The sequence below is a fragment of the Oncorhynchus masou genome, unplaced genomic scaffold (genome assembly GCF_036934945.1).
Source record: "Oncorhynchus masou masou isolate Uvic2021 unplaced genomic scaffold, UVic_Omas_1.1 unplaced_scaffold_531, whole genome shotgun sequence".
NCBI lineage: Eukaryota > Metazoa > Chordata > Actinopteri > Salmoniformes > Salmonidae > Oncorhynchus > Oncorhynchus masou.
Genome location: NW_027011718.1, coordinates 278,979 through 295,299, shown reverse-complemented (window position 1 = coordinate 295,299; position 16,321 = coordinate 278,979). Strand labels below are relative to the sequence as shown.

The following is a 16,321-nucleotide window of genomic DNA, read 5'->3' as shown; positions in this document are numbered from 1 at the left end:
AATATAACTAGGATTATCAACAACTAGCATGGGTTACTAATATAACTAGGATTATCAACTAGCATGGGTTACTAATATAACTAGGATTATCAACTAGCATGGGTTACTAATATAACTAGGATCATCAACTAGCAGGGGTTACTAATATAACTAGGATCATCAACTAGCAGGGGTTACTAATATAACTAGGATTGTCAACTAGCATGGGTTACTAATATAACTAGGATTGTCAACTAGCATGGGTTACTAATATAACTAGGATTATCATCAACTAGCATGGGTTACTAATATAACTAGGATCATCAACTAGCAGGGGTTACTAATATAACTAGGATTGTCAACTAGCATGGGTTACTAATATAACTAGGATTATCAACTAGCATGGGTTACTAATATAACTAGGATTATCATCAACTAGCATGGGTTACTAATATAACTAGGATCATCAACTAGCAGGGGTTACTAATATAACTAGGATCATCAACTAGCAGGGGTTACTAATATAACTAGGATTGTCAACTAGCATGGGTTACTAATATAACTAGGATTATCAACTAGCATGGGTTACTAATATAACTAGGATTATCATCAACTAGCATGGGTTACTAATATAACTAGGATCATCAACTAGCAGGGGTTACTAATATAACTAGGATTGTCAACTAGCATGGGTTACTAATATAACTAGGATTATCAACTAGCATGGGTTACTAATATAACTAGGATTATCATCAACTAGCATGGGTTAATAATATAACTAGGATTATCATCAACTAGCATGGGTTACTAATATAACTAGGATTATCATCAACTAGCATGGGTTACTAATATAACTAGGATTATCATCAACTAGCATGGGTTACTAATATAACTAGGATCATCAACTAGCATGGGTTACTAATATAACTAGGATCATCAACTAGCATGGGTTACTAATATAACTAGGATTATCATCAACTAGCATGGGTTACTAATATAACTAGGATCATCAACTAGCATGGGTTACTAAAATAACTAGGATTATCATCTAGTCTGGGTTACTAATATAACTAGGATCATCAACTAGCATGGGTTACTAATATAACTAGGATCATCAACTAGCATGGGTTACTAATATAACTAGGATTATCATCAACTAGCATGGGTTACTAATATAACTAGGTTCATCAACTAGCATGGGTTACTAATATAACTAGGATTATCATCTAGTCTGGGTTACTAATATAACTAGGATTATCAACTAGCATGTAATATATTATATAATAATATATTCACACAGGCCAATTAAACTCCACTAGATTATTAACCTGTAGACCAATAAACCGGTCAAATGTCTTTCAATCAATGAAGGTTGAAAAGACAGTATTTATTATTTAACAGGGTTTTTTCTTCTTCTCCAGCGGCAATTTCATTTATCACTTTTCCAAAAAACAAATATCAGCCAAAAGCCGGCTATTACCGTCGAACCGAAGCCCTGGTGGGTGTGTTAAACAAATATCAGCCAAAAGCCGGCTATTACCGTCTAACCGAAGCCCTGGTGGGTGTGTTTAACAAATATCAGCCAAATGCCGGCTATTACCGTCTAACCGAAGCCCTGGTGGGTGTGTTTAACAAACATCAGCCAAAAGCCAGCTATTACCGTCTAACCGAAGCCCTGGTGGGTGTGTTTAACAAACATCAGCCAAAAGCCAGCTATTACCGTCTAACCGAAGCCCTGGTGGGTGTGTTTAACAAATATCAGCCAAAAGCCAGCTATTACCGTCGAACCGAAGCCCTGGTGGGTGTGTTTAACAAACATCAGCCAAAAGCCAGCTAATACCGTCTAACCGAAGCCCTGGTGGGTGTGTTTAACAAACATCAGCCAAAAGCCAGCTATTACCGTCTAACCGAAGCCCTGGTGGGTGTGTTTAACAAACATCAGCCAAAAGCCAGCTAATACCGTCTAACCGAAGCCCTGGTGGGTGTGTTTAACAAACATCAGCCAAAAGCCAGCTAATACCGTCTAACCGAAGCCCTGGTGGGTGTGTTTAACAAACATCAGCCAAAAGCCAGCTAATACTGTCTAACCGAAGCCCTGGTGGGTGTGTTTAACAAACATCAGCCAAAAGCCAGCTAATACCGTCTAACCGAAGCCCTGGTGGGTGTGTTTAACAAACATCAGCCAAAAGCCAGCTATTACCGTCTAACCGAAGCCCTGGTGGGTGTGTTTACATTGGGGTTGATAGTCTTGTTGTTGAGGCTCAGTGGCCTGTTACAGTTCATGTTCCTTATCAGTCCTAGTTTTAATCATTTACTGATGCAGGGTTTGAAGACCTACAGTGAATGATCCTCGCTCGCTCGCTAGCTGTCTGTCTGTCTGTCTGTCTGTCTGTCTGTCTGTCTGTCAAATCAAATCAAATTTATTTATATAGCCCTTCGTACATCAGCTGATATCTCAAAGTGCTGTACAGAAACCCAGCCTAAAACCCCAAACAGCAAGCAATGCAGGTGTAGAAGCACAGTGGCTAGGAAAAACTCCCTAGAAAAGCCAAAACCTAGGAAGAAACCTAGAGAGGAACCAGGCTATGTGGGGTGGCCAGTCCTCTTCTGGCTGTGCCGGGTAGAGATTATGTCTGTCTGTCTGTCTGTCTGTCTGTCTGTCTGTCTGTCTGTCTGTCTGTCTGTCTGTCTGTCATTGTTTAGTTGTTCGTATATATTGACTGTGTTTCTCCTCATTACCCTACTCTATTATCTCCATAGTATACACTGTGTCTTCTTGTTGTAAATAAGGACTTCTTCCATTTGAATGGATCTACCTGATTCAGCAAAAGGGGGTAAATAAATACATTATTGACGTCAACATGTGTCTGTTTCTCTCCAGATATCCTGCAGTATTACCTGAGGTGCAGCAGTGGCCAATCAAATCCTTTCCAGCATGTATGACTCCGCCTCCTCCACACACATTCTAATCAGGAAGTCCTGAAGTCCTGCCCTTCACTGAAGTCCTGTGCGTGTGCGCGCGTGCGTGTGCGTGTGCGTGTGTGTGTGTGTGCAGAAGCTGTCTGGCAGTCACAAGGCCCTGGTTGAGATGCAAGATGACGTGGCAGAACTCCTACAGTCAGCTATACGGGATTACCCCACCACCAAGGTAGGGGAGTGTGTGCTGATGTTCATGTGTGTTTGTTTTTGTGCTTGAAAGTGTGTGTGTGCCTGTGCGGGTGTTCATGCGTGTGTGTGTGTGTGTGTGTGTGTCTGTGAGTGTAACCTCTGCTGTGGATCTCTAGGGGACTCTGGAACAGATTCAGACTGTGTTGAACTCTACGGAGGTTGGCCTTCATCAACTCACCGCTCTGGTCGACTGTCGCAGCCTGCACATGGTGAGATACAGTGTGTGTGTGTGTGAGGGGATGAGCTCCTCTCCTTCAAATAAATAAAACAATCTTCGTCCCTCCCCCTGTTCAACTGTTCATTATTTATAGGTGGGGTAGCTACTCTCTCTCGCTCTCTCTCGCTCTCTCTCACTCACTCTCTCTCGCTCTCTCTCCCTCTGTCTCTCTCTCGCTGTCTCTCTCTCTCTCGCTGTCTCTCTCTCTCGCTGTCTCTGTCTCTCTCGCTGTCTCTCGCTGTCTCTCTGTCTCGCTCTCTGTCTCGCTCTCTCTCTCTGTCTCGCTCTCTCTCTCTGTCTCGCTCTCTCTCTCTGTCTCGCTCTCTCTCTCTCTGTCTCTCTCTCTCTCTCTGTCTCTCTCTCTCTCTGTCTCTCTCTATCTGCCTGTCTGTCTCTCTCCTCTCACCCTTCATGATAATGTAAGTGACTTTCCTCTTTTTGAAGTCCAGAAAGAAAAAACTTGTTAAATCCCACCTCCTTTACACCTTGATTCAACCGTTTTCAAACGGTGTCGTCGTGACTAGTAAGAGTTGTTACCAGGGAGATCTCAAACCACCAGGCTGTCTCTTTCCTCAAATCAAACAACTGACAACAACCCTCAATATGACAATGACTCACTCCCGCTTCTCTCTCCCTCTTCATCTCTTATCCTCTTCCCTCTTCTCTTATCCTCTCCTCACTTCTTCTCTTATCCTCTCTTCATCTCTTCTCTTATCCTCTACTCCCTTCTTCTCTTATCCTCTCTTCATCTCTTCACTTATCCTCTCTTCATCTCTTCACTTATCCTCTCTTCATCTCTTCTTCTCTTATCCTCTCCTCTCTTCTTCTCTTATCCTCTCCTCTCTTCTTCTCTTATCCTCTCCTCTCTTCTTCTCTTATCCTCCTCTCTTCTTCTCTTATCCTCCTCTCTTCTTCTCTTATCCTCCTCTCTTCTTCACTTATCCTCTCTCTTCTTCTCTTATCCTCTCCTCATTTCTTCTCTTATCCTCTCCTCTCTTCTTCTCTTATCCTCTCCTCTCTTCTTCTCTTATCCTCCTCTCTTCTTCTCTTATCCTCCTCTCTTCTTCTCTTATCCTCCTCTCTTCTTCTCTTATCCTCCTCTCTTCTTCTCTTCTCTTATCCTCTCTTCTTCTCATCTCTTATCCTCTCCTCCCTTCTTCTCTTATCCTCTCCTCCCTTCTTCTTCTCTTCTCTTCTCTTCTCTGGGGTGGTGTTATATTGTTGTGTTCCAGGACTATGTCCAGGCTCTAACAGGGTGGTGTTATATTGTTGTGTTCCAGGACTATGTCCAGGCTCTAACAGGGTGGTGTTATATTGTGTTCCAGGACTCTGTCCAGGCTCTAACAGGGTGGTGTTATATTGTGTTCCAGGACTCTGTCCAGGCTCTAACAGGGTGGTGTTATATTGTGTTCCAGGACTATGTCCATGCTCTAACAGGGTGGTGTTATATTGTGTTCCAGGACTATGTCCAGGCTCTAACAGGGTGGTGTTATATTGTGTTCCAGGACTCTGTCCAGGCTCTAACAGGGTGGTGTTATATTGTGTTCCAGGACTCTGTCCAGGCTCTAACAGGGTGGTGTTATATTGTGTTCCAGGACTCTGTCCAGGCTCTAACAGGGTGGTGTTATATTGTGTTCCAGGACTATATCCAGGCTCTAACAGGGTGGTGTTATATTGTTGTGTTCCAGGACTATGTCCAGGCTCTAACAGGGTGGTGTTATATTGTTGTGTTCCAGGACTATGTCCAGGCTCTAACAGGGTGGTGTTATATTGTTGTGTTCCAGGACTATGTCCAGGCTCTAACAGGGTGGTGTTATATTGTTGTGTTCCAGGACTATGTCCAGGCTCTAACAGGGTTGTGTTATGATGGAGTGGAGGGGCTGATCTACCTGGTGCTGTTCTCCTTCGTCACAGCCCTCATGTTCTCCTCCATCGTCTGCAGTGTGCCACACACCTGGCAGAGCAAGAGGTAACACACCTGAACATACACCTGAACACACACAACACAAACACCTTAACACACACCTGAACACACACAACACAAACACCTGAACACACACCTGAACACACACCTGGCAGAGCAAGAGGTAACACACCTGAACACACACAACACAAACACCTGAACACACACACCTGAACACATACAACACCTTAACACACACCTGAACACATACAACACCTTAACACACACCTGAACACATACACCACCTTAACACACACCTGAACACATACACCACCTTAACACACACCTGAACACATACAACCCCTTAACACACACCTGAACACATACAACACCTTAACACACACCTGAACACATACAACACCTTAACACACACCTGAACACATACAACCCCTTAACACACACCTGAACACATACAACACCTTAACACACACCTGAACACATACAACACCTGAACACACACCTGAACACATACACCACCTTAACACACACCTGAACACACACCACCTTAACACACACCTGAACACACACTTGAACACACACATCTGGCCTATTCCCTGCTAAGACATTGATCAGATCTTACTACTACTGCTACTGCTACTACTACTCATCATGCTACTGCTGCTACTACTACTACTAATACTACTACTACTACTAATACTACTACTCCTCATGCTACTGCTACTAATACTACTACTACTGCTACTACTACTACTGCTGCTACTAATACTACTACTGCTACTAATACTACTGCTGCTACTAATACTACTACTGCTACTAATACTACTACTACTACTACTCCTCATGCTACTGCTGCTACTACTACTACTGCTGCCACTAATACTACTGCTGCTACTAATACTACTGCTGCTACTAATACTACTACTCCTCATGCTATTACTGCTACTAATACTACTAATACTACTACTCCTCATGCTACTACTGCTACTAATACTACTACTACTACTACTACTACTCCTCATGCTACTGCTGCTACTACTACTCCTCATGCTACTACTGCTACTAATACTACTGCTGTTACTACTACTACTACTCCTCATGCTATTACTGCTACTAATACTACTAATACTACTACTCCTCATGCTACTACTGCTACTAATACTACTACTACTACTACTACTACTACTACTCCTCATGCTACTGCTTCTACTACTACTCCTCATGCTACTACTGCTACTAATACTACTGCTGTTACTACTACTACTACTCCTCATGCTATTACTGCTACTAATACTACTAATACTACTACTCCTCATGCTACTACTGCTACTAATACTACTACTACTACTACTGCTACTACTACTGTACACAGCCTTCATGTTTAGTATAGTGCATCTGTCTGTCTGTCTATCAGACTCTCTCGTCTGTCTGTCTGTCTGTCTGTCTGTCTGTCTGTCTGTCTGTCTGTCTGTCTGTCTGTCTGTCTGTCTGTCTGTCTGTCTGTCTGTCTGTCTGTCTGTCTGTCTGTCTGTCTGTCTGTCTGTCTGTCTGTCTGTCTGTCTGTCTGTCTGTCTGTCTGTCTGTCTGTCTGTCTGTCTGTCTGTCTGTCTGTCTGTCTGTCTGTCTGTCTGTCTGTCTGTCTGTCTGTCTGTCTGTCTGTCTGTCTGTCTGTCTGTCTGTCTGTCTGTCTGTCTGTCTGTCTGTCTGTCTGTCTGTCTGTCCGTCCGTCTGTCTGTCTGTCTGTCCGTCTGTCTGTCCGTCTGTCTGTATGCGCCCGTCTCTCAGTTTTATATCACATCTTCTAATTGGGTCAACACCATTATTTTCTGTCCCCCCTCATCCCTCCTTCTGTTTCTTCTCCTCTTCCTCGTCCTCCTTTCTCCTACCAATGTTCTGATTTGTAAAAACCCGTGACTCGGAATGGGACGATGGAATCCTCAGTAACAGTTGATGGGAACACGGATCATATATATAGATTAATAAGGGTCATTGACGCTTTTGGCCCATGGCGTAATATATTTTGTACTAAATACATTGACTTCTCAATTGACATCTCTGTAGCGACAGAGATTTTTATTTATTTAACCTTTTTTTAACTAGGCAAGTCAGTTAAGAACAAATTCTTATTTTCAATGACGGCCGAGGAACAGTGGGTTAACTGCCTGTTCAGGGGCAGAACCGCCCCAGATTCTGTGTCCCCTCGTCGACCTCCTCCTGTGTTTCTATCATCGAGAAGAGAGGCCTTGGCAGAGTGCTTCGTGTAGGAACAGTCCTGCTTTTGGGCTCTGTGTGTGTGGATGAGTTTTGGGCAGCTTTATATGCGAGTGTGGCAGCATTAGAACCTAATCTGAAATAGCACTGCTGCCCCCTGGTGGTGTGAAGAGATAACAGTTGAAGCCTCTCGGCGAACCAGTGCTTGTCTCTTCACTGCCCGTGCAATCTACGGACAATCTAAAGTTCTACAAACGTGTTTTATACCCTGTGTAGTCGACCTGCACGGCACTACCTTCCCAATAAGCACACGTCCTATCTGATTATTTCATTATTTTTCGCTGACGATTGTTTTTTTAATTTTTAATCGTATGTCACAGCAGAAAATGGTTCACCACCAGCGGCCATTTTGACCTGATTTTAGTTTTCTTTGTAACATTTTGTATGAATTTAAATTTTTATGGTGCACTCAATATTTCAGATGCAAATAACCTGAAATGAATGAATCAAATGGCTTGAAAAAAATTAATCAAATGGCTTTTTTAAAATTGAACCTTTATTTAACTAGGCAAGTCAGTTAAGAACAAATTCTTATTTACAACGACGGTCAAGGAACTGTGGGGCAGAACGACAAATTTTTACCTTGTCAGCTCGGGGATTCGATCCAGCAACCTTTCGCTTTACTGGCCCAAGGCTCTAACCACTAGGCTACCTGCCGCCACACTTCCTCCTGAAGTGTGATTGAAATGAATGAATCAAATGGCTTGAAACAAATGAATCAAATGGCTTGAAATGAATGAATCAAATGGCTTGAAATGAATGCTCATTATGGGGAGTCAGTCATTGCCTGCCGTTCAGCGGAATCGATTCCGACGATTCCTTTCTAAATAAGCTCTAAGCTTCTCTCCTGTCCTCTTGCTGTATCCCTCTGCTGCTGAGACAAAGCTGCTACTGATGACGGTGAGGATGTTGCTGAAAGCTGCACGATATCTCTGGTTCCTTCTACAATTGGCTGAAATGGAACAAATCTGACTCCTGATCTTTGACCCCTAGACAGTGTTCTGTGAACCTCGTGTGCACCTGTGCTTTGTGGTGGGGTGGTGCCTGGGGGTTGATGGTGGTGGGGGTGTTTTGGGGTTATTCTTGCCTGGCATCTCTCCGTTGCACCAATACCAATACAAGGGAATTAGGTGGTTTAGTGTGGACTTGGCACCTAGTCCCTGATCTTGGGTCAGTTTTTAATTTTCCTCATTTAATGGTAAAAGGTCGGGTTTGTGGGAAGCTGATCCTAGATCTGTGGGTTGAGGGATCCTATGAGTCTGAGTTGACCCTCTATCAGCTCCTCTCTCCTCTGTTCTCACTCTCACTGTCTGTCTCCCCTCACCCCTCCTTCCCCTCGCCCGGCCCCTCCCCTCGCCCGGCCCCTCCCCTTGGCCCGGCCCCTCCCCTTGGCCCTGGCCAATGAAGGACGGATGATGAGGATGGAGAAGACGAATCTGCTGCCCAAGGCAATCGGGGGGCGGGTCCTCATGATAACCTGTACCGCGTGCACATGCCCAGCCTCTACAGCTGTGGTAGCAGCTACGGCAGCGAAGCTAGCATCCCTGCTACGGCCCACACTGTCAGCAATGCCCCTGTCACTGAGTACATGTGAGTTAGCACCCCACCGGTAGCCGCTAGCTGAAACAACACACTGCCTGCTACACAAGCTAGCCACGCGATTTCCATTGCCTGCCATACATTATTGTAGCTCGTGTGTGAGTTAGCCTGCTGGCCACATGTCAGTTAGCACCGCTAGCAGAATCGACACACTGCCTGCTATACAAGCTCAAGTTAGCCACGCGATCGTCATTGCCTGCCAAACATTATCGCTAGCTCGTGAGTTAGCCTGCTAGCATAAACAAAACACTGCCTGCTATCAGTTAGCTATCAGTTACCCAAATGAAGCTACACTGCCTGCTCAGTGATATACATTAGGCTACATGTGAGTAAGCCTGCTAGCCATATCGGAGTTAGCTTTTACACATTGCCTGCCTGCCATACAAGTTAACTATTGCCTGTAACCAATTAGCCACTGACATTGACTGGTATCGGCCTACCGTAAAGCCACAGCTAAAGGGTGTGAGTTAGCCTGCTAGCCGCTAGCGGGAACCCATTGCCTGCCAGTCACTAGCTAGCACATGCTATCTAGTCCCGTCACTGATCATTTGAGCCTGCATGGACTCAGACAAAACGTTGCTACTATTGTAATATTTAACCACCAGGCTGCCACATTGAAGACAGATACACTCACAAACGTATATAAAGTAGCCTGAGTTTGTTTTATTCAGTAGAGAGTCCCTATGTCTTCGTGTCACTGATAAGGACCATGTTACAGATCATGGTCAGCATGATGACACCCAGTAGTGTTTCCATAAGGTGAAACTCATATCAATCTGCATGGTTTAACGCTGTGGCCTTACAAGGTTTTGCACCCTTCATCTACACACATGATGACTGCAGTATATGTTTCTCCTCCTCGTCCTCTTCAATAACGCACTTCAGTTCATGTAACAGGCCTGCATACCTTTCAACTAGTCAACGTAATAGACCTGCATACCTTTCAACTAGTCAAGTAACAGGCCTGCATACCTTTTCACTAGTCAACGTAACCTGCATACCTTTTCAACTAGTCAACGTAATAGACCTGCATACCTTTCAACTAGTCAAGTAATAGGCCTGCGTACCTTTTCAACTAGTCACCGTAACAGGCCTGCATACCTTTTCACTAGTCAACGTAACCTGCATACCTTTTCAACTAGTCAACGTAATAGACCTGCATACCTTTCAACTAGTCAAGTAATAGGCCTGCGTACCTTTTCAACTAGTCACCGTAACAGGCCTGCATACCTTTTCACTAGTCAAGTAACAGGCCTGCATACCTTTTCACTAGTCAAGTAACAGGCCTGCATACCTTTCAACTAGTCAACGTAATAGACCTGCATACCTTTTCACTAGTCAACGTAACAGGCCTGCATACCTTTTCAACTAGTCAAGTAACAGGCCTGCATACCTTTTCACTAGTCAAGTAACAGGCCTGCATACCTTTTCACTAGTCAAGTAACAGGCCTGCATACCTTTTCACTAGTCAAGTAACAGGCCTGCATACCTTTTCACTAGTCAAGTAACAGGCCTCAACTAGTCAAGTAACAGGCCTGCATAGCTTTTCAACTAGTCAAGTAACAGGCCTGCGTACCTTTCAACTAGTCAATGTAATAGGCCTGCATAGCTTTTCAACTAGTCAACGTAATAGACCTGCATACCTTTCAACTAGTCAACGTAATAGACCTGCATACCTTTCAACTAGTCAACGTAACAGGCATGCATAGCTTTTCAACTAGTCACCGTAACAGGCCTGCATACCTTTTCAACTAGTCAACGTAACAGGCATGCATACCTTTTCAACTAGTCAAGTAACAGGCCTGCATACCTTTTCACTAGTCAAGTAACAGGCCTGCATACCTTTTCACTAGTCAAGTAACAGGCCTGCATACCTTTCAACTAGTCAACGTAATAGACCTGCATACCTTTTCACTAGTCAACGTAACAGGCCTGCATACCTTTTCAACTAGTCAAGTAACAGGCCTGCATACCTTTTCACTAGTCAAGTAACAGGCCTGCATACCTTTTCACTAGTCAAGTAACAGGCCTGCATACCTTTTCACTAGTCAAGTAACAGGCCTGCATACCTTTTCACTAGTCAAGTAACAGGCCTGCGTACCTTTCAACTAGTCAAGTAACAGGCCTGCGTACCTTTTCAACTAGTCAAGTAACAGGCCTGCATACCTTTCAACTAGTCAATGTAATAGGCCTGCATAGCTTTTCAACTAGTCAACGTAATAGACCTGCATACCTTTCAACTAGTCAACGTAATAGACCTGCATACCTTTCAACTAGTCAACGTAACAGGCATGCATAGCTTTTCAACTAGTCACCGTAACAGGCCTGCATACCTTTTCAACTAGTCAACGTAACAGGCATGCATAGCTTTTCAACTAGTCACCGTAACAGGCCTGCATACCTTTTCAACTAGTCACCGTAACAGGCCTGCATACCTTTTCAACTAGTCAAGTAACAGGCCTGCATACCTTTTCAACTAGTCAAGTAATAGGCCTGCGTACCTTTTCAACTAGTCAAGTAACAGGCCTGCATACCTTTTCAACTAGTCAAGTAATAGGCCTGCGTACCTTTTCAACTAGTCAAGTAACAGGCCTGCGTACCTTTTCAACTAGTCAAGTAACAGGCCTGCATACCTTTCAACTAGTCAATGTAATAGGCCTGCATAGCTTTTCAACTAGTCAACGTAATAGACCTGCATACCTTTCAACTAGTCAACGTAATAGACCTGCATACCTTTTCAACTAGTCACCGTAACAGGCCTGCATACCTTTTCACTAGTCAACGTAATAGACCTGCATACCTTTTCAACTAGTCACCGTAATAGGCCTGCATACCTTTTCAACTAGTCAAGTAATAGGCCTGCATACCTTTTCAACTAGTCACCGTAACAGGCCTGCGTACCTTTTCAACTAGTCATGTAATAGGCCTGCATACCTTTTCAACTAGTCATGTACTAGGCCTGCATACCTTTCAACTAGTCAACGTAAGTTTAAGTTATGCATTAATTTATTCAATTAAGTATACCACTGATACAAAACAATACATGATGTATTTAAAAAAAAAAGAAGAAGATGATCACGTGCACCGGATAGGTGCAGGGAAATGTGTTGTTTTACATGGTCGGCCAGAGTCGTATGGCACCCCAGGAGCAAACGAGGGTTCAGTGCTTTGCTCAAAGGGCACATCAACCTATTGGTTACTGGCCCAACCCGTTAGCAAGTCAACATCCAGCGCCAGGACAATAATATAGCAGACAAGGTGCTGTTGTTGTGGACGCCGACCACATACTGAGGGTCTGAGGCTAAGTCCCAATGGTCTCTCCTTCCTCTTGAAGTGTGCACTCATTCACCACTCCACACCATTGGAAAAAAGCATTTGATTGATGTTGGCATGGATACTAGAATACTAGATGGAGTTTCCGTATTCCAGTCATATACATGAAGGGAAGTGAACAAGTGCACACTTCGGGAGAAAGGAGAGATCATTGGGACGCAATCTAGTGTTGTAGGGAGGACTGTAGTGCAGGAAGTGACAACAGAAACCAGGAAGTGACCACAATAACCAGGAAGTGACCTCAGTAACCTCTCGTTTGTGACGCAGGACCCAGAACGCAAACTTTCAGACCCCCAGGTGTGAGAACACGCCTCTGATTGGCAGGGAATCCCCTCCACCCTCTGTAAGTGCACACTTTCTAGTACACACTATCCCCTCCACCCTTTGTAAGTGCACACTTTCTAGTACACACTCTGCTACAGTATGCCCCCTCCGAACCCTGAAGGTGTTTTACCTTCGAGTGTCGAAATACCATCGCAAAGGTCATTTTGGCAGCCTGGCTTTTTAAAATGTAATAGATTGTATTCAAAACAGGTGTTTAGTCTGACAGATCACAGATGAAAAACAAGACATTTTGTCAGTCTCTAATTCTGATGTAAACTCTGGTTAGTCTATTTTGCATGTAAAATGGAACCCTATTCCCTATGGGTCCTGGTCTAAAGTAGTGCACTATATAGGGAATAGGGTGCCATAGGGCCCTGGTCTAAAGCAGTGCACTATATAGGGAATAGGGTGCCATAGGGCCCTGGTCAAAAGCAGTGCACTATATAGGGAATAAGGTGCCATAGGGCCCTGGTCAAAAGCAGTGCACTATATAGGGAATAGGGCCCTGGTCAAAAGCAGTGCACTATATAGGGAATAGGGCCCTGGTCAAAAGCAGTGCACTATATAGGGAATAGGGACCTGGTCAAAAGCAGTGCACTATATAGGGAATAGGGCCCTAGTCAAAAGCAGTGCACTATATAGGGAATAGGGCCCTGGTCAAAAGCAGTGCACTATATAGGGAATAGGGCCCTGGTCAAAAGCAGTGCACTATATAGGGAATAGGGCCCTGGTCAAAAGCAGTGCACTATATAGGGAATAGGGCCCTGGTCAAAAGCAGTGCACTATATAGGGAATAGGGCCCTGGTCAAAAGCAGTGCACTATATAGGGAATAGGGTGCCATAGGGCCCTGGTCAAAAGCAGTGCACTATGTAGGGAATAAGGTGCCATTTGGGACGTGGGCAATTATTTGAAGCACATGTGCCCACGAGATCTCTGTAAGAGGAGAAAACAGAGGTGAAGTTTCAAGCTAAGGGCTATTCATTCCATCCAACTGGGCCAGTGGTGCTAACCATTTGGTAGTACAAGACTGGGCCAGTGGTGCTAACCATTTGGTAGTACAAAACTGGGCCAGTGGTGCTAACCATTTGGTAGTACAAGACTGGGCCAGTGGTGCTAACCATTTGGTAGTACAAGATTGGGCCAGTGGTGCTAAACATTTGGTAGTACAAGACTGGGCCAGTGGTGCTAACCATTTGGTAGTAGAAGACTGGGCCAGTGGTGCTAACCATTTGGTGGTACAAGACTTGACCTATTGTACCTCTCCTTGACTTCACCGCTGCATCATCAGGTCTCAATAAGGAAGTATAGAGACTGGGTTTGGCCCAGTTAACCCTTGAAGAGCTCTCTTATATCTTCATACCTCTTCATAGGAAAACAAATGGGTGTTGACATGTGCTCTTTGTTTTGAGACTCTTGGTGTCTGACGCTGGGTTTTGTGGAATGGGCGAAACTGTCTTTCCAGTACAGCCATTGGTTAAAGCTGGTTGTTTCCGAAGGCGTTTCACCTTGAAGTCACCCGGAGTGACTTCCTGTCCATGCCCGTCCTTAATTCGTGTCCCCCCCTAGAAAACCACAGGCAACGCTCCTTTAGTCCTGTCCCCATAGTGTGTCTGTGTGTACACGTCCTCTAGATGCATGTAACCTATGTATGTGTTCCCCTGTCCCCCTGTCATCACTAAACATCACTACTAGTTCTTCACCTGGGCTGTGTTCATTAAGGAAACCGTTTAGTTTAGTTCTTCACCTGGGCTGTGTTCATTAAGGAAACCGTTTAGTTTAGTTCTTCACCTGGGCTGTGTTCATTAAGGAAACCGTTTAGTTTAGTTCTTCACCTGGGCTGTGTTCCTTAAGGAAACCATTTAGTTTAGTTCTTCACCTGGGCTGTGTTCATTAAGGAAACCGTTTACCATTTTATGAACCCGAACGGAAGCAAAGCAGCAAAAAACAAAGTGAGTTTTCTATCGGGACAAATTCAGGTAGGTCCCCTCCCAGTTTCGTTCCGTTTGCTTCCGTGTCAGAAAGCATTTCGACAAACAGAATCGGAGGAATGAATTACATCCCTGATTCACAGGGCCAACTGCTGAAAGCCACCCATAGAGGTGGATAGAGGTCACACAAAGGCTGGTTTAGAAGCAAATATGTGCCCTCTATCCAACTCTATGACGTCATGTCATCCACCACCACCGTCCAGCAGTGGACACCACCTCGGTTTGGTGAATGCACGGCGGCCATTTTGTGCCTCATGGCTCACCAAGCACTAGTTTCCACAGTAGAGATGGGGAAACTGGGAAACCCAGCGCTACAGTGCTCCCTCACTAAGACCACTGACTAATATCAGGCTAACCTAACCTTCTACATCAGAATTAGAGCACTAATACAATTGATCAATTCAATATTTGATACTATTTCCTGTCTAATAATAATCTAGAGTTGAGTGCTGGCGCCTGTCAAAACCCTGCAGGACTACAATCCTAATCCTAATCAATCTCTGTAGTGACAACTGTTGTTTTTAATCCACTACCTCAGGCTGTCCAAATGACTAGTGAAGTGTGTGTGTGTTGGTGTGTGTTGCTTGTTTACCATAGTGTTTCACTCTACCAACCCCCTCACCCTGTCCTCTACTCTCTGTCTCTCTCTGTCTCTGGACACTTGTAGGCAGCATATCTCTACATACCCTTCCCTACTCCCTCCCCCTTTTGAAGTACACTAGTATACATACTAATCCCTACTCCCTCCCCCTTTTGAAGTACACTAGTATACACACTAATCCCTACTCACTTCCCCTTTTGAAGTACACTAGTATACATACTCGTCCCTACTCACTTCCCCTTTTGAAGTGCACTAGTATACATACTCGTCCCTACTCACTTCCCCTTTTGAAGTGCACTAGTATACATACTCGTCCCTACTCACTTCCCCTTTTGAAGTACACTAGTATACATACTCTTCCCTACTCACTTCCCCTTTTGAAGTACACTAGTATACATACTCTTCAGATTTGGGCAGTGTTGATGGCTACGCAATATTTCTTTTTTGTTATTTCCTTTTCTTTCTCTCTCTCTCTCTTCCCCTCCCTCCCTCTCTCTCTTCCCCTCCCTCTCTCTCTCTCTTCCCCTCCCTCTCTCTCTCTCTTCCCCTCCCTCTCTCTCTCTCTTCCCCTCCCTCCCTCTCTCTCTTCCCCTCCCTCTCTCTCTCTTCCCCTCCCTCTCTCTCTCTTCCCCTCCCTCTCTCTCTCTCTTCCCCTCCCTCTCTCTCTCTCTCTTCCCCTCCCTCCCTCTCTCTTCTCCCCTCCCTCTCTCTCTCTTCCCCTCCCTCTCTCTCTCTCTCTCTCTTCCCCTCCCTCTCTCTCTCTCCCCCCTCCCTCTCTCTCTCTCTTCCCCTCCCTCTCTCTCTCTTCCCCTCCCTCCTCTCTCTCTCCCCTCCCTCTCTCTCTCTCTTCCCCTCCCTCTCTCTCTCTCTTCCCCTCCCTCTCTCTCTTTCCCCTCCCTCTCTCTCTCTCTCTCCCTCT

General features: G+C 44.7%; 1 protein-coding gene across 1 annotated transcript in view; it reads left to right on the top strand.

Annotated features, from left to right (window-relative positions):
- The window catches only part of LOC135535912 (protein tweety homolog 3-like), a 95,938-nt gene that overhangs the window by 73,897 nt on the left and 5,720 nt on the right, over nucleotides 1-16,321 (top strand). The window contains 6 exon segments of the mRNA XM_064962312.1: nucleotides 2,861-2,916; nucleotides 3,035-3,127; nucleotides 3,264-3,356; nucleotides 5,197-5,333; nucleotides 8,964-9,146; nucleotides 12,756-12,831. Of these exon segments, the coding sequence (XP_064818384.1) occupies nucleotides 2,861-2,916; nucleotides 3,035-3,127; nucleotides 3,264-3,356; nucleotides 5,197-5,333; nucleotides 8,964-9,146; nucleotides 12,756-12,831 (638 nt within the window).